The 19,659-nt window shown below is 34.8% G+C and overlaps 1 protein-coding gene across 2 annotated transcripts in view; it reads left to right on the top strand.

Annotated features, from left to right (window-relative positions):
* CDKL3 (cyclin-dependent kinase-like 3) overlaps window positions 1-18,386 on the top strand; it is a 43,486-nt gene extending 25,100 nt beyond the window's left edge. For both annotated transcript variants that reach the window (XM_004686728.2, XM_012727913.1), the window contains 10 exons: window positions 3,534-3,646; window positions 5,083-5,222; window positions 8,953-9,041; window positions 11,061-11,211; window positions 11,316-11,641; window positions 13,087-13,180; window positions 14,404-14,566; window positions 15,323-15,420; window positions 17,384-17,479; window positions 18,109-18,386. In XM_004686728.2, the coding sequence (XP_004686785.1) occupies window positions 3,534-3,646; window positions 5,083-5,222; window positions 8,953-9,041; window positions 11,061-11,211; window positions 11,316-11,641; window positions 13,087-13,180; window positions 14,404-14,566; window positions 15,323-15,420; window positions 17,384-17,437 (1,228 nt within the window). In that variant the 3' untranslated portion in view covers window positions 17,438-17,479; window positions 18,109-18,386. The remainder of the gene's footprint in view (window positions 1-3,533; window positions 3,647-5,082; window positions 5,223-8,952; window positions 9,042-11,060; window positions 11,212-11,315; window positions 11,642-13,086; window positions 13,181-14,403; window positions 14,567-15,322; window positions 15,421-17,383; window positions 17,480-18,108) is intronic.
* The last annotated feature ends 1,273 nt before the right edge of the window (window positions 18,387-19,659 follow it).

Here is a 19,659-nt window from a genome sequence, read left to right as displayed (position 1 = left end):
ATATCATTCTATATTCCCACCACCAATGAATGAGAGTTCCTATTGCTCCACACCTTACATCATTTGGTGGTGTTATCATTTTGGATTGCTATTTTAATATGCAATACTTTGATGACATATGATGGAGAACAGCTTTTCATATGCGTATTTGCAATATTTATTTCTTCTTTAATGAGGTATCCATATATTTTGCCCATTTTTAAATTATATTGTTTACTTCTATTTTAAGAGTGTTTATAATTTTTGATGCATGTCATTTCCATCTCAATTGTAATCCCCACAGGTTTCCCATCACCAAGTCACCTGTGTGCCATCACCATAATCCCATGCACTTCCCTCCTCACCCCCCGTTTTTGATCCCATTCCCCACTCCACCCCCACAAAATGTCTCTGGTATATGGCTGTTCATTATTCTTGTTATTTTCTCGCCTGGTCCATTATACTCCTGCTATGAGTGAAACCATCTGGCATTTTTCTTTCTCTTTCTGGCTTATCTCACTAAGCATGATCTTTTCCAGCTCCATCCAAGTTGCTGCAAAAGACATGTGTTTCTCTTTTTTGGTTGCTGAGTAATATTCTATTGTATATATGTACCACATCTTTTTAATCCAGTCATCTACTTTTGGGCATTTGGGCTGCTTCCATGTTTTTCCAATTATAAATAAAGCAGCAGCAAACATGGGGGTGCAGGTATCTTTTAGGTAGATACCTAGGAGTGGGATTGCTGGGTCGTAGGGAAGCTCCATGTTGTCTGCAAGTTTTATAGTTTTGCTCATATATGTCTATGATCCATTTTGAGATAATTTTTGTCAAAGATGTAGGATTTATATTAATGTTCTTTGTTCAAGTTTTTGCATAGTTATACAGTTGTTTCACTCTCACTGAAAACTTTCCTTTCCTTACTGAATTGTCTCTGCTTCTTTATCAAAGACCTGTTAAGTATATTTATGTGAGTCTGTTTTTAGAGTATCTATTGTTACCCTGATTTATCCTTTTTTTTTTTTTTAAGGTTTATTTACTTGTGCATACAAGAACCAGGGTACAAGCCAGAGGTGCAGGGGCTGTGAGAGGATTCAGCAGAGACAAGAGTGGGGAACAGAACAGGACAGACGGATTGACTAAAATATACTGCTGAGGGCAGCAGTGGGTGAGACAGGAGAGGTCTGCTGTGCCATGTTGGTTACCTCCCTGGCCAGGGATCGAACTCCCTGGCAGCAGACAGCCTCAGTGCTGCTCTTTAACCCCTTGTGCCACCACGGAGGGCCCCTGATTCATCTTTTTTTCACCAATACCACACTGTCTTGATTATAACAGCTTTATAAATATCTTGAAATCAAGTTGTGTCTTTCCTCTGACTTTGTTTTTAATATTAAAAAATTGATTCTAAAGTTTATCCTGAAAGGATAGCTTTTTTTTAATCCTTTCAGGATAAACATTAGAAGCAATTTTTTAATATTAAAATTGGATTTTGATTGTATTTTCTTGGGCCTGTATATCAAGTTGGAAGAACTAATATCCTGGCAATATAATTCCTTTCCATGAAGATGGACGATCCTTTTGATTATATAGACCACCTTTAATTTCTTTAGAGTCTTGCTTTTTTTAACTTGTATCTTAAATATCACTTTACACTAGCTTATAATATAGATACACCTACTTCATCCTTTTAACAATTGCATAATATTTCACCGTGTGGTTGTACAAAAATTTACATAACCATTCCTGTAATAGTGGATGTTTAGGTCATTTCTAATCTTTTACTACCACAGTGTTGTAGTGAGAGTCTCACATAATACATATCTGTGCACATTTGTAAGTCAATCTTTGGATAAATTCCTAGGCAAATATTTGTCTCATTGTATGTATATTATATAAATCTTGGTAGCTCTTGCCAAATGTACTGCTATAAAAATAAAACTTGGGCCTTCCCTGGTGGCACAGGGGGTTGAGGTACAGCACTGTGGGGCTTTCCAAAGCCACTACAGCACTGAGTTCAACCCCTAGTCAGGGAGGCAAACCACTTAGTATGGCAGACCTCTCCTGCTGATGCTCTCCTCAGCAGTGTATTTTGGTACATCCACCTGTTTCTGTTCCCCACTCTGTTGCTGTGAATCCTGTCACCACCCCCTGCACCTCTGGCCTGTACCCCAGTTCCTATATGCATAAATAAATAAATAAATAAACAAATCTTTGAAAAGGTAAAATTTATGCTCCTAAAATAGTAGATAGGCATTTATTTTCTACAATCTCACAACTATAGCAGTTGCCAAATATTATAATCTTTGATCAAATGGATTAAAAAATAGATATTATTGTTTATATTTCTTCTAAATATGAGGTAGGACATGCTATCTATCTAAAAGCCTCAGTTTTAAAAAACTTACCTGGTGGAAAAGTTTGAATTATGCTTAACTTACAATTGATTAAATACATAAATGAAGTCTAGTAAGATATTTCAGTTTTTTTTTCAAGATTTATTTATTTATGCATACAGAACTGGGGTACATGCCAGAGGTGCTGGGGCAGCGAGAGAATTCACCAGAGACAGAACAGGCCGAAGTACACTGCTGAGGGGAGCAGCGGGCGGGTCAGGAGAGGTCTGCCACACTATGTGGATCGCCTACGGGGTGTGGGGGATTGAATTCATGCTGAAGTGGCTTTAACTTCTTAGTGCTGTGCTTTAACCTGCTGTGCCACCAGGGAGGGTCCAATATTTAAGATTTTTAATTGTTACTTTTTAAAATGTAAGACATTTTAATATTCCTATTCAAAAACCATTTGTGACTTTTTTTTTTTTTAAAGATTTATTTATTTATTCGTACAGAACTGGGGTACAGGCCAGAGTTGCGGAGGGTGAGAGGCTTCACCAGAGACAGAGCGGGGAGCAGAACAGGCAGATGGACGAAGTACACTGCTGAGGGGAGCAGCGGGCGGGTCAGGAGAGGTCTGCCGCGCCATGTGGTCGCCTCCGGGGCAGGCGGGGATCGAACTCATGCGGAAGTGGCTTCAGTTTCTCAGTGCAGTGCTTTAACCCGCTGCGCCACCAGGGAATGCCCCCATTTGTGACTTTTTATGTAATGAATTTAAGTATGTATCTGAAGCAATTTTAGGTTGCTTTTAAAGATTTAGTTTATTTATTTATGCATATAAGAGTTGGGGTGTAGGTCAGAGATGCAAGGGTTGAGTGGAGTCACCAGAGACAGAGTGGGGAGCAGAACAGATCTACTGACATACACTGCTGAGGGAGGGGAGTAGCGGGCAAGACAGGAGAGGTCTGCGTATGTGGGTTAGCTCCCTGGCAGGGGATCAAACTCATGCTGCATTGGCTGCTGATAGCTTCATAGTGCTGAAACACAACTCCTTGTGCCACCAGGTAGGCCCAACTTAGAGTTACTTCTTATATGGACCTCTACATTGCTTCCATCGAATACTACCTAACTCTTCTTTTCACTTTGGCCTTTATCTTAAAAGTTTTTAAGAAAATATTTTGTATATTTCTCCATGAAAAAGTGTTTTATTCTTGTCTGCATCAGACCTGTGGATATCTGGGCTTTGGGCTGTATGATCATTGAGATGGCTACAGGAAATCCCTATCTTCCTAGCAGCTCTGATTTGGATTTACTTCATAAAATCGTTTTAAAAGTAGGTAGGTATTACTGAAATATATTGTACAGTGCCTAAAATAAAATTGCCAAATCAGGTACCCTTAATCCTTTCATATTTAGTTTTTTCTTTCTAAGAATGGAAAACATTGTATTGCTCGCTAGCAGTGGATGAATGCCTTGGGCTGATGAAAGTAGAAAGTTCTCCTGTTTTTGCAAATAGTAATTTCTTTTCCAGGATACAGATAGCTTAGCCATATTTTGATGGTTGATGCTAAGAAAAATAATAAGTGGACAGTCACTTCAATTTGTAGGAAAGTTGTTTTTAAATTTTGATTTCTACAAATTATTTGCATCTCTTAAAGATGACTTCTAACAGATGCTATTTAGATTTGGGAGATAGAAAATTACTTCTTAGGAAACTTTTTTTTTATCACAGTTGAGAACTAGCTAGCAAAATAATTTGCTCAAAAATGTATTTGATGAAAAATGAATAATTTGATGATCTGTTTTGACTACTCAAACATTTTGATGGTTAGCCTTGCTAATGGAGTTTCAGTGATTTGTTGTTTTTATATATTCTCATATGAGGAGCCCTTTATGTGGTGGGGAAGCTATGCATAAGCATGTGTTTATAAGACCATAAGGAAGGTACTGTGAACAGCTATTAAAAGCTGTGAAATCTGGATAAATATGGACTAAAGATACAGTCTAGAGGCTTAAAGCATCTCTTGTGTCATCTTTAAAGTTCTGGTTATAGCATTAAAGTTAGGAAAGAAGCCTTAGAAATGGGGTCAGTTTGGTCATTTTACAGATGAGGAAATGAAAACACTTTAAAAGGAAGAGATTTGCCTAAAGCAGTGAAACTAGTTATACCAAATTCATACTAAAACTTAGTTGTTTACTTTCTATATATCTTTTTAGTTTCTGCTACTGCTCCCTAATATTATTTCTTCTTCGAAATATTTCTTCCTTTTTTAAATTAAGGTAACATTGGTTTACAGCATAGTATATGCTTTAGGAGAATAGTTTCACACCTACTCAGACATACACTATGTCACCATACCTGTCACCAATTCCTTGAACTATTTCTGTTTCTAACCATTTTTAATATTTCTGCTGTTTGTTGATGAACACTCGCTAGCTAAACCATTTATATATCCATATGGAAATATGTAAAACTTGTAATGTGCTTTTCCCTGTGGCATTGTATATCATGTCTGATACTCTGGGAGAAGAAAATGAACTCGGTGCTTTCATATTCTCTATTGGCTATATACTGTTTGCTGTGTGCACAGGTTACTGGGGAAACCAGTATTTTTCATGCTATTTTCAAGTATTTCCATGTTCAATTTTTTAAAAATTTAAAGAACATAATTGCTCTTTTCCCTCATTAGTAATTTAATGTAAGCCACATAGTTTATTTTAATTGTAGGTTAATATCACTGTTTTCTTATATACATACTTTTTCTCTTTTCAGGCAATTTGACACCTCATTTACAGAATATCTTTTCCAAAAGTCCCATTTTTGCTGGGGTGGTCCTTCCTCAAGTTCAGCATCCTAAAAATGCAAGAAAAAAATACCCAAAACTAAATGGATTATTGGCAGATATAGTTCATGTATGTTAAAAGATTAATGCTTTACTTCTGGGAAATTTTTATACATTATAATACAGTTTTAGGATATACAGTTTAAATGAAATTACAAAATTATATGTCATGTTAAATGTTAAGTATCTGTTAAAAATTACTATATTCCTCTGTCTTCTTTAGTTCAGGTGAATTATAATTCATGGACCATTAGAACTGAAAACCCTCTAGGGTAATCTTGGCTATTATTTTTAGATTATCCTAATTTTTTTTTAAAGATTTTTTAAAAAGATGTATTTATTTATTCATACAGAACTGGGGTACAGGCCAGAGGCTCAGGGGCGGTGAGAGGCTTCACCAGAGACAGAGTGGGGAGCAGAACAGGCAGATCACCGAAGTACACTGCTGAGGGGAGCAGCGGGCGGGTCAGGAGAGGTCTGCCACGCCATGTGGTCACCTCTGGGGCAGGGAATCGAATTCATGCGGAAAGTGGCTTTAGCTTCTCAGTGCTGTGCTTTAACCCGTTGTGCCACCAGGGAGGGCCAGATTATCCTAATTTTAATCATTACTAGATTATTCTAATGTTAATGATTAATGAAACTGGAAAAATTCTAAGAATTTACAATTATTAAAACCACCTACTCAGATTAGGCATCTGTTCCATGTACAGTGGTATCTGAAGGTATCTCAAGGCACCAACAACACCAATTTTAACATTGTTTGAAAATATACCAATGTCAAAGTTCAACTTCAACTAGAGGACACAAAAATAATATAAGCACAATTCATTTAAAATTTTAATTCTATTTTAAAATGGGTAACCAACATTCCAGTGTCCTTACAACAAAATTAAAAAGATAAGAGAGTTTACTATGAAAAGTAAATTTATTTATTTGTCCTGTTCAACCAATTTCTTTCCTAGGACCAACGTAGGCATCTTATTTTTGTGTATAGTACTTTAAAAAATTAGCTATTTAAATTTCAAAGCAAATGTAGCTTAGTATTTATAAGAAGAGATTGGAATCATAGAGACTATATTTAAAACCCAGCTCTGTCACTAATTAGCTCTGTACCTTTGGGCAAGTCACTTAATCTCTGTGTCTCAGTTTACTGAGCTATAAAACAACATTAGCAGTATTTATTTTCTGGGGCTAGAGGATTAAATGTGGTAATGGTAGACATGTTATTAGCATAGAGCCTTGAATAAGCTATTAACAGATGTTAATTGTTATTACTTCAAGTGTTTTAGATAAACTTAAACATATGATATATAGCATCTTAAGATTATTGTTGAAGGAAAGAAAATCTTATTCGTACTTAGAACAGGATTTACTAAAGGTCATATATTTTTACTATATTTCAGCTTAATTTCTCTTTCCATTTCAGTTTTAATTATCAAAGGAATACATAGTCATCATAGAAAAAGTAGAAAACACATGATAAACGAAAGGGAGAAATTGAGAGTTCCCCCAGCGCTCACACTCTGAAAAAACAATTGCTGTTTACATTTTACTTTATATACTTCTAGACTCTTCCCAATGAAATATGTGCATAGAAATTTGTGCCTTTTTTTCTTCATAATATAATAGTTTATTTTTACATCACTTGTACATTTTTTTTTCATCTCAATTGTAATCCCTGTGGGAGAAATTTGTGCCTTTTAAAAGATGTCATGCTTTGCTGTCTAACCTGTTTACTTTCACTTAGTATATGTAAATATGTCAACATGTCAATATATAGAAACTATGCCATACTTTTGAGCATTTATATTCAGTGCAACTTTGTATTTTTAAGTAGTATTGTATATAAATTCCCGCTTTTAGTCTAGCACTGGATGTTGTAATTTTTAAATCTTCGCCAATTTAATGTGAGAATAGTGTCATTTCTTTAATTGCATTTATCATTTCTTTAATAACATTTCAGAACAGATTGGTTATTTGTATTTCTTATTTTAAGAATCTTTGTCTATTTGGCAACTAGAGTATCTTTTTCATATTCACTTGTAAAATAATAAATACATAAATCTCTTGTCACATATGTTGCAAGGACTTTCATCTTGACTAATGTACTATATTTCCACCTTTTCCTTCATTCCTGTCCCCAGACAACCACTGAAAAAAAGACAGATTTGCTTTCTGTCTCTATAAGTTAGTTTGCATTTTCTAAAATATTGCAAAAATGAAATCACACTTTGTACTTCTTTATGTCTGGTTTCATTAACTCAGCATTGTGGTTTAGAGATTGATTTGCGTGTATGTATGTGTTTTTTGGTTTTTTTTTTTACATGTGTCACAGTTTATTCCATTTTATTGCTCAATAGTGTTTTCCTGTGTGGGTGTATCACATTTTTTTATTCCCCTGTTACAAAGAAAATTGCTACAAACATTCATGCATGAGATTTTATATAGATGTATATTTTCCTTTTGGTGAACATCTAAGAGTAGAGTGGTGTATTTAACTATCATCCTGATTCTCAAAGTATCACATTTTACAGTTTTCAAAGTAGGACATCCATCGAACTTTTCTGAATTGTATTTTTCATAGATAGATTAATTGATTTGCCTCCACACTTGAGCAGACCTTTTAGCATTTTTCTTACTAAATTTTACTGGTGGACTACTATTATATTCTAAAATAAGTATTTTTAGCAAGTTACATTTTTTAAAAGCTGGGTATTCCCGTTTCACAAATTAGATGATGGCCTCATTTTAACTTTTTGAGTCAACATTTTTATTGTAAAAAATAACATGAAACTTACCCTCTTTCTGAAATGTTTAATATACAGTACAGTATTGTTAACTATATTCATACTGTTGCATAGCAGGTCTCTATAACTTTCTGTGAGTCAAGTAAAACATATTTTGAAGTAAGCAAAAGTATACATATTTGGATTTTCTGGATTTTAATTCTGGCTCTTCTATTTATGAACTTTTAGACAAATTCCTTGGCATTGTGGGGTCTCAGTCTCCTCATATGCACAATAATATAATAATAATTCCTACCTTGAAGCTTTATTGTTGGGGGTCAAGTAATAAAAAAAGCTAGATGGGGTATTACACAATGCATAATAGCCATCATTAAAAGTACATATTATCATTGTGTTTGCTTTCCTTTAGAGGAGTAATAACTGCAAAGCAAATGACTGATGCAAATGCTCTAATATATGTATTGAACTATCTATAATAATTATATGTAGATTGATTATATACAAATTGTTAAACAAAACTCTTCTTTGTATTATCTGTTTTAGTTTTGTGGGTATTTTGGTTTTTTTCTCTTTTGATCTATATAGTATATTATTATTCCCAAGGTAGGGAAACAGAAAAGTGCTATTGTAATAATGGGTTATTGGAAGATTTGGGGGCTTGGATATTTGTAAAATTATATTACAGCATAGAAAGGGTACTGAAGAGGGAATGAATTAAAATTCTTGATTGAGTTCTAGTTCTTTAAAATAAATTATGAATATTTGAACTCTCCTACCTTAACATGACTGATCAAAATGAGCTAATTCTGCTAATTCCAGCTGTTTTGGCTAGAGTGATACAACATTTAACCTGCAGTAATACTTTGTAATTTTTTAGGGTTAGAAATGACCAGAACTCAATGTCAGAAATTCTTGAGGTCTAATAACATGTTTTCAAGATCCCTTTTAACTTTGTATACTTCCTTCCTTCTACAGTTATTAAGTTTAAGTTTGCCATATGAAGTCCTGTGAAGAGCTTTCTTAACATTAGAATTTTTTTTTTTAATATACTAGGCTTGTTTACAAATTGATCCTTCTGAGAGGATATCATCTTCTGAACTTTTACGTCATGAGTATTTTACTAGAGATGGATTTATTGAAAAGTAAGCATTTTGAGTGAGTGACTTTTTCTTTTATTGGAAAATTTTACTAGTGTAAGAATTGCTACCTAGGTAATGTTACACAATAGGAAAATTAAATTTAACAAAAGCTTACTGAGTTCCTAACTGATCTAACTCAGCTATTAATTAGGTTGTATGGTAAGCTTAGAAGTATCATGATGAAAACTCTAATAATAAAAATAACTGCAGCTAACTTTCATTATAGGGGTATTGTGTCCCAGATGGTGTGCTAAGCTCTTCATATACATTTCCAGTAGCCATCAGAAATAACACTAAATAACCAGTCTCTACTTTTTAATCATATTTCCCTTTGGACATCTGACTCAGAAAAGTCCTGTTTTTTAATTTTTTTTTTAAGATATATTTATTTGTGCATACAGAACTGAGGTACAGGCCAGAGGCTCAGGGGCAGTGAGAGGCTTCACCAGAGACAGAGTGGGGAACAGAACAGGCAGATCGATGAAGTACACTACTGAGGGGAGCAGCGGGCGGGTCAGGAGAGGTCTGCCACACCATGTGTCACCTCCGGGGCAGGCAGGAATTGAACTCATGCGGAAGCGGCTTTAGATTCTCAGTGCTGTGCTTTAACCCGCTGCGCCACCAGGGAGGGCCCTGTTTTTTAATTTTTGATAGCATCTCTGATCTATATAAATAATACTTATTCCCAAAGCTATTTCCCTCTGCTTTACTTATTCTTTGTTAAAATGCCTGTTGTCATATTCTCCCCAACAAATTGGGTGTCCCCCACAGATAAGGACTGTGCCTCTTGTAGCCCTTCTGTGTCCTACACAGAGTACATATATATGTATATATATATAAATAATGACAATGCAAATTAATAAATCAGCCCTGTTTCATATTTGATAGAAACAGAAAAGTTTTTTGTTTTTTGTCCATAGAAAAAAATGGGAGGTAGGCCAGAGGTGCTGGAGGTAAGAGGATTCACTAGAGACAAAGTGGGGAGCAGTGGGGCAAGACAGGAGAAGTCTGCTGTGTCATATATGGGTTAGCTCCCTGGCCAAGGATCAAACTTATGCCTCAGTGGCTGGCAATAACTTCATAGTGCTAAGACTTTAACCCCTGCACCACCAGGGAAGCCCCAGAAAAGGTTTCTATTGCAAATTCAATCAGTTGGCCTTTGGATGTGACATTCAGAAAGATGGACATCAATTAAAAATTAGATGGAGTACAGAACAGGCATGGAAAAGTCTAGGAAATACCACTGTAGAAAGAAGAAATTAGAAAAATGCAAAAAAACTAAACTCTTGGGCCCTTCCTGGTAGCGTGACAGGTTAAAGTGCAGCATTACAAGCTGGCCAAAGCCACTTCAGTCTGAGTTCCATCTCCGGCCCCGGAGGTGATCCACATGTCTCTCCCACTGTTCCCCTCAGCAGTGTTCTTCATCAGTCTACCTGTTCTACTCCCCACTCCATCTCTGGTAAATCCTTTCACCACCCCTGCACCTCTGCCCTGTACCCCAGTTCTGTATGCATAAATAAATAAATCTTATAAAAACAAAAAAACAGACTCTTGATGGTAACTAGGACACCAGGCATTTCAGGAATTTTTTAAAAGATGCTTATTTATGCATACAGGCCAGAGGTGCAGGGGTGGTGAAAGGATTCATCAGAGACAGAGGTGGGGAGCAGAACAAGTGGATCTGTTGAAATACACTGCTGAGGAGAGCAGCAGATGAGATAAGACAGGTCTGCTGCACCTGGCTAGTGGCTGGCTATAACTTATAGCACTGAGACTTTAACCCCTGTGCCACTGGTGGGGGTGGGGGAGCTCTCTGTAAGGTATATCTACCAGGAAACAATTTGTATTATACATAATGTGCCATCTATGGGTATGCATTTTTGATGCAGTATTGCATTATTGATGACTTTTTTATTTGGTACCAGAAATGTAAATTAATTGATTAAATGGGTCCACTAAAGATAATATAGTCTTAATGACATAAATAAACAGATTATTGATTTATATTGTTTGTTTTCTCAGGTTTATTCCAGAACTGAGAGCTAAGTTACTTCAAGAGGCAAAAGTCAATTCATTCATAAAGCCAAAAGAGAATTCTAAGGAAAATGAATTTATGAAGGATGAGAGAAAAACAGTTTATACCAATACACTAAATAGTTCAGTTTTGGGAAAGGTAAAAAACAGTATTCTCTTAATCAGTTTACTGTTTATAGTTAGCACTCTAATGACTAAAAATAATGGTCCTCCTGACTCACATTTTAGATATATCTATTTTAGGAAATGGAAAAAGAGAAAAAGCCCAAGGAAATCAAAGTCAGAGTTTTTAAAGTTAAAGGAGGAAAAGGAGATATATTAGAACAAAAAAAGATGGAGTATGAAGGTGGACATTTTCAACAGGATACAACTGAAAATGCTCATACTATGTCTCCAGATACAAAACCTGTAATTAATAAACCAAACCCTGTCAATCCTGTCAACACCTGTAATGGCATGAAAGATGAACCACATGCTGGAGGTAGTGTGATGATGCCACCCATCAACCTACATAGCAGTAACTTAATGACTTCAAATCTCATTTCAAATCTCACCCACTCCAATTCAAGGTGAGTTGTAACAGAAAAGAGACTGAAGGAAATGCACTTAACTAATAATACAGTGTTCTTAGTATTTAATGATATTTCAAAAACTCTAATTCATAGTATCTATGTAGAAACTAAATTTGAAGATCAGTTGAAATTACCATCAGATGATGAATAATTACTGAATGCTTTCTTTTTATAGGATTTTTTTGAGATTTATTTTTTTATGCATACAAGAACTACAGTGCAAGCCAGAGGTATTGGGGGGTGGGGGGTGGGGTGAGAGGATTCACCAGAGACAGAGTTGGGAGCAGGATAGATGGATGGACTGGAATACACTGCTGAGGGGAGCAGTGGGTGGGACAGGAGCGGTCTGCCACGCCATGTAGGTCATCTTCCTGGCTGGTGATTGCACTCGTGCTGAAATGGGTGCAGATAGCTCCACAGTGCTGTGTTTTAACCCTTTGTATCACCAAAGAAGCCCCAAGAATTGAACTTGACTATATAGATGCTTAATTTTTCAGTAATACCTTTTGGAAATTTTTTATTTTAAATAACTCAGAAAAGTTTATTTATTTTGAATAGAACAAAAGGCGATTATGATCAAAGATCTGATATTAATGTAACTAGATATAACAAAATAAACTTTATTTCTGTATCCTGGTAAACTCTCTAAAAGGAGAAATGATAACTGGATATAATCTTTTATTGATAAATAGTGTTCATGAAATATTTTGAGAGAAATACAACAAATTGGGCCAGTTACAGATTTAGCTACTAATACATACGGAGTGACTGGTACCAAAAATTTGATTTAAAAGGGCAATGTGGTGGATGGCAAAGTCTGTCTAACAAGGTTTCAAAGTCAGTTTTAAATAGGGGAAACTACTATGACTCTCGATGAGAAAAGAGACTAGGTTCAGTAACCTACATTGATCCTGGGATGCTGGTTTGGACTATAAATTGTAAAGCTTAAAGTCTTCAGAGATCAATAAAATCTTAACAGGTTGTCCACAGAGTATATATGCAAAATATAATTTACAATCTTTAAGGAAGCGTCTGCAGAGATGGGCAAAGGGAGATGTCTGTGTCTCCATAGGTGGTGCTCCCTGCAAACAGGTTAACACCAAAGCCATAGTTGGAATTGTAATTCAGCCTTGGACTGAATTACAGCTCAGAAATTCATAAACTCAGTAGTAAAAGATCCAAGTTCAGAACAGATAAAAGGGACCAATTGTACATAGCGTAGTAATTTCAGAACATGTCTCCATTGATGTTAGCATGAGTTAGTTGTTCTCTGTTCTGTTTTCACCTGTCTGTTTAGTACACTTAAGTAACACTTAAGGAGTCACAATTCCATTTTGGCTCTTAGTGCACTAACAGCAAACTTTCATAGTATAACTGAGCCTTTATTGAAGCTAACAGGTAAGGGGAGTTCTAAGAGCTTCTCATTTGTTTTTAAATAATAGGTCTACTGAAAGAGCAAAAAAGAGACGTACTTCTTCACAAGCTATCGGACAAGTTACGTCTAAGAGCAAACATGAGGATACAGTTCCCACTCAAGTAAGGCAAGAATAGACTCATTCAAATATAGCCTCTTCAACTTAGTCCCTCCCCTTACCCCCCTGTCCTTTTTTCTCTTTTTTGGGGCTCTAAGTTTTTTCAGTGTGTGCTTTAGTATCCTTTGTTTTCTTCTTAAATTGAAAATAGGTCATCTTTAAGAATGATGTAAAAAAATATAATAAAAGGAACATAGGCCATGTTAGTGCTTTCACAATTTTAATTAATTTTTAATAATAATCTGTACATTTAATATATGATTTGAGCAAAATAAGTTGAGATTTTAACCTTTAGTAATGACTGATTTTTCACTTCAAAAATGTTTTTAATATCTTACTTTATAGATTAAAAGAAATTGCCAAAGGGCACATCTTATTTTTCTTTCTTTCTTTTAAAGATTTATTTATTTATATGTATAGAACTGGGGTATAGGCCAGAGGTGCAGGGGTGGCGAGAGGATTCACCAGAAACAGAGTGGGGAGCAGAAGAGGCAGACTGACTAAGTACACTGCTGAGGGGAGCAGCGGGACAGGTCAGGAGAGATCTGTTGTGCCATGTGGATCACCTCTGAGGCTGGGGATAGAGCTTGCACTGAAGCTGTGCTTTAACCCTGGTGGCACAGGGCGGGCCCCTGGGGCACATCTTATTTTTCAGTAAAAAGATCAGTTTGGCTCATTCCCTCATTTTTTTCTAAGAAAGTAATTTATTAAAAAAATGGAAATACAGTTTCAAAAAATTGAAAACTACATAAATCCATCCAAGAGCAAGTGAATGGTTAAGTACACTAGAAAATATCCACACAATGGGATATTATATATTAGATTGTAGAAGAATGATCCTAGTCAAGTGAGCAAGAGTAGGTAACAAAAGATTTCCAGAATATTGGGCTCACATGTAATTTTTTTTCCCCCTTTGGGTTTTCCTAGTGTCCACAGCACATCATTTTAGAAAGAGAAAAGTTAATCATTATTAAAATGAACTAAAACAATTTGTCCAAAGTGCAATGAATAGGACTAAAAATTGAATGTTAAGATTATGGTTTTCATGATCAAGACTATTACATTATTCTCAGAATAGTCAGACTGCTAAAAAAAGTTTCCTTTATCAAATTGTATTGGAGTTTTCTTTTTATAGCTTTAACAGGAATCGTATCTCATACCATCCAAATAGCTGCAATTCTAATTTTGTCATTCAACAGTGAAAAATACTCTTGTTTATTTGTTTAGAGCCAAATGGAGAAGCGTATATTTAATGAGCGAGCAGGTCAGAGTGACCAAATGGCAAATGGAAACAAAAGGAAACTGAATTTTTCCAGATCTGACAGGAGAGAATTCCATTTCCCCGAGTTGCCTTTCACAATACAGTCAAAGGAGATGAAAGGAATAGAAGGTACACATTCTATTGCATAGTTTTATAACTCTCCAGATGTAATCTTTTTTAGAAGTCTTCCCCCCATAATATAGAAAGTAACAAATTGCTGTGAAAAATACCTTCAGTTGATATGATTTTTCCCCCATAGTCAAATAAGAAGTGAGACTTACAGGAGATGATTTTGAGAAAGGGTTAAGGAAACTTTTCATTAGCTCAGTATTGAATTGTTGAAATGTTGTAGTATTGCTTTGGTTTTTAACAGTATTTGAAGAAGGTGGTTTTGGTTTAGTATTATGCTCAGAGTAAATCGTTACCTACACTTCTTCATGATTGTTTGTCTATATAAATGGATGTGCTTCAGGCATCCAAGAATTTAGTAGATTAAGATTGATGACAAATATTTACCTCTTAAAATGAAACTCTTTTTTTTTTTTTGCATTCAGTAAATGTTATGTTTCTTTGAAGAACAGTGACACCTTGTGAAAAGTTAATAGAATAGCAAGAAGAGAGATAGCTCAAGAGGAATTACCTGATACACTTAACATTTATATTCAGAATTTTAAAAAAATGTCTTTTTATCTGATAGACTAAATGTAAGTTATAAACACAAAACACAGTCGGACAATTTTGTAATTACAACTCATGACTTATTCACTTTCTTTATAATAAAATAACTTTAGTGGACATCAGAATTTCCATTGGACTCTTGAGAGGAAAGTAAAATTTTAAGGTAGGAATAACAAATTGTCATTGTTGTATATATTTCTGCCAAAGTTAAACAGATAAAAGTGCTGAAGAGAGAACCAAAGAAAGCAGATTTATCTAAAATACCAACTTTACTTAATGTGGATCAAAATCAAGAAAAGCAAGAGGTAAATTAAAGCTTTTTTCATTTATAGCTTTTACTAAAGACTGCTATTACAACTTTTAAGTTGGTATGTAAAGTTAGTTATTACTGGTGGGATGTTTTATATAAGAGTCCAAGATTCTGTAATCTTTGAGCTCTAGCAACAAATCTATTTTTTCACAGAATAATCACATATAAAGTTTTTTAAAAGTTATTTTTCAGGAGTAATGAGTACTGGCCCTCATTTGAATATTGAATGATTAGACTCTATAGTACCCAAAGAAAATATGTGTATTGTATGTATCATCTAATATTGGATGGATAAACCATGCCAGCAGAGATGAACACAGGATTACACTGGTCGCAAGTACATTTGTACTTGTCTTTAGTCTATGCCTTCCTGTTTCCTTTCCCACTTATCACTCCATCTCCACTGACCACCTACTGTCTTATATTCACAAAGATTTGCTCTCATCTAGCGATGAGATAGTCTTGTTGAAATGTCCCAGCCACTACCTACCGGAGTGAATTTTATATGGAAATCTTGAAGGATTTCCACATCCAAATGAAGACTCTAAATGTACTATTCTAAAGGGAGGAGATTATCCTGATCATCTACTAAATTAAATCATATGGTTGTCCTTCTGTTCTACACAATTTACTGTTTTACATAGTTACTAAGGAAATGTGATGATACTGGAAAAATGAAGAAACTTTGATCAGAAACTATGGAAGAAAGCATTCTAAGTCTAGTCAATCACTACATTAGTCTGATAAAGTTACCAGATACTGTCAGATATATTTTCTTAGTGACATTTGGATATGCCTTATTCTTGGCCTTGAACTTGGTAAGAACTCCTTAGTCCACTTTGCAAAAAGTAGATTTTTTGTTTTCTAGATTAAACAAGAAGACCATTAATAGTCATCTTTTAGCTCATTTTAAAGAGAAATAAGGAATCTTTGAACTTTTAAATTTGTATTATTTATCCTTGTTATGGAATATTGAACAGCATACCCTTTGCACATTTTTTTAATATAATCATTTATTTTTACATCATTTTCTGCCTTTCCCCATCTCATTTGTAAGTCCCGTGGGCTTCACATAACCAAATCACCCGTGTGCCATCACCGTAGTCCAGCCTTTGCACATTTTTTAAATGTGTGGCTAAGTCAGGGCTCCAGGGTTTGGGCACAAGTAATGTGCATTGTGTTACCCCACTGCTCTATGAAATTACATTCAAATGCCGGAAGAAAAGAATTTTAAGGTAGTCTTGTCATTTTTAAAATATATAACAAAGAAAACATCCCTTCTTTCTCATAAGATGTAAAACTCCTACAAATGACCTTCTTAAAAAGTGTCCTTGAAGCAGTTGTGGTTATTAGAAATAACCACAAATCACAGTTTTCAGTGATGGAGTAAAGTATTTATATAGCCAATTTGAAATCAATTTGGACAAATGATAGAAATTATATATAAGGCTAATCCAAATGCTTTTAATAAGTTAATGTCAGAATTAAAAAACTTTCTAAATTTTGAATTGGTACCAAGTTTGTTATTTTAGAGCATGAGAGAATATCACGTTTAAATCATAAGATAGGGAGTAGCAACTTATTTGTTCTGTTCTTGGCTCTGCTGTTGACTTATTTTTTTAATGATCTAACCAGATCCAGGTACTCTGCAGTTCTACATTAAACTCTCTCATACAGCTTAAATGTATATTGGAATAAATACATTGGCTAGACTCTGACCTAGAGAGAATACCTAAATTACTGCTATTGAGTAATTTCTGGTCAAGAGAAAAGAATCCATACAAAAACCACCTTCAGTTTTGATTGATGATAATGAAGACCACTTTGCTAAGTACTCTCCCTTTACCTTATTAAACAACCCCCAGGTGCAAAATACAAATACTTATCTGTGGCTGTATTTCCTTAGCCAAAGACTCGCCATTTCCTCAATTAAGGTCCTGTTTCTGTTTACTTTTTAGAATACAGGAAATGCACAAACTGAAAGGAAGAAGAACCTGCCAGGTGTAGAGTAGAAAAATGCAGCAGCTGAAAATTCAGGGAATCCCAGAATCACTGTATGGTTTTAAAAAAATCCTTTTTACTAATGTTACATACTCAAAAATGCTGACAAGAGAATTCTAGGGATATATCATAAATCCTGGGTAGTTATGTGTATATTCACCCACATTTGCTTTTAAATTTATTAAGCTTTAAATTATTCATGCTTTCTTAATTTGAACATTAATTTATAAAAACTACCTGCCAAACAGATCCATTCTAATAAAACTGCAGTTTACATGAACTCATATAATTTTATATTATGATCTTTTATCTAAATCATATTTGATTAGTAATAATTCTTAGCTTTAGTTCAGAGCTGTATAACTATAGAAGGAAAAAGTTTCTAAATGTGTAGTAAAAGGCGATCCCAATATCTGGGAGCAGCAAACATTTCAGGGCAAACAGATATGCTTGATAAACAAGAATGGGTTTGGTTCCTCACTGGGCATTCTGGAACAACATATAAAAACACAAAGATTTTGTAAAATGATGGACATTGAGCAAAGCATTGACACATTTAGCACTTAGTAGTTGACATAGACTAGATTGTTACATATAATATAACATTAATACAGTCAAGTTTTGGCAACATATTATTTACATTCTTATCCTTGGTTCTTACTGGCTTGGTTTCTAATTTTAGGGTGGAGATGGCCATTGTGAGGGGAAGAATTTGAAGAGGAACAGATTTTTTTTCTGGTAGCATCTTTTCTTTTAAATCTTAAAGATATGAACTGGCAAGGCTTCCCTTTTTAAGTATGTACAATAGACATGTTACATGAGCTGGTAAGACAGCCATTTGTCTGCATTAACATCCAATTTTGTTTTTTTAGCAAAACATTCACTGTTTTGTTCTTTATTCTAAGAACTCTGTTGATGTGATGCTTTGATTTGGAATTATAATGTCATCTCTTTCCCTGCTTCTTGTCATAATTACTGAGTAGGTAACACGTCCTGTCATATGACGAGCACTCCACTTATACCGACCCTCCCTGCTGCTAGATGTGTGATATCAAGTGTGAATTACTTACTAGAATGTTCTGGCTTTCTGAAGTGCAGTTTGTTTTTTTTTTAGTTAAAAAAAAATATTTGTTTTATTTATTTATGCATACAAGAGCTGGGGTGTAGGCCAGATGTGCGGGAATGGGGGGTTGTTAGGGGAAGTGTTGAATGGATTCACCAGAGACAGACTGGGAAGTAGAACAGGCAGGCTGACTGAAATAACACTGCTGAGGGGAGTAGTGGGGCCAGTCAGGAGAGTGCCAGTGGCTGCCTATAGCTTCATAGTACTGAGACTTTCACCCCTTGCTCCACCAGGGATGCCCTGTGGGCTTTTTACAAAAATACCATTGTTTTACATTTAAGTGAGTTTCTTAATGATATATCTGATCCACTGTTTTAAAAGCTATTCAATACTATACCATGACTAAAAATATTTACTGTACTCAGTTAGTTAGATATAAAATTATTTAAAATTCATAAAGTATTTGAAAATTATGTTATTCAAATGTCAAATTCTTTTAACCTTTAAAATAACTACCAGCACTCTTATAGTTTCCTAGTTCCATCTGATAGTGCCTTTTATGTGATAAAGATTTTTTCTATTTTATAAAATAAATTATGCACAACCCAGAAGAGGATTACTACTACTATTACTCATTGTCCTGTTCAAAAAACAATAAAATGGGATTGCTTGTATTTACTTGTGTTTTACCACAGCTATAACTTATCTCATAAGTTAGAGTTCCCTAATTATTTTTAAGGAAAACATAATTTTTACTACACTATGGTAATCTCTTTTCGTCTAAGAAAAGGTTGATTGGAATTAATAGCTGAGATCATTATATGTAATATCTCTTTTTAACAGATTCCTTGTTAACTTTAGCAAGTAGTCTCCTTCAGGGGAATTGAATTACTGCCTGTGGTAGGTTCAAAATAAGTCTGCTTGTTGCAATTATGTGTGTGTGTGTGCACATATACACAAAAATATACATTTATACATATATATTTATTGAGATAATATTATTTTACAGCTTTATATGTAATTCAGAGGTATGGGATCATACCTTCAGGTGTATGTCCATCAGTCAGTTCCACCACTGATAGTCCTCTGCCATAATCCATTATGCCCTTTCCACACATTGCTCTCTACTTTACCGACACCCAACAATTATTTATATATTTTTTTTATTTT

This window comes from Condylura cristata, unplaced genomic scaffold, assembly GCF_000260355.1.
Source record: "Condylura cristata isolate star-nosed mole 26May11 unplaced genomic scaffold, ConCri1.0 scaffold00021, whole genome shotgun sequence".
In the NCBI taxonomy this organism is placed as follows: Eukaryota; Metazoa; Chordata; class Mammalia; order Eulipotyphla; family Talpidae; genus Condylura; species Condylura cristata.
Note: the sequence above shows the minus strand (reverse complement) of the source record. Positions and strands in the feature narration are given on the sequence as shown.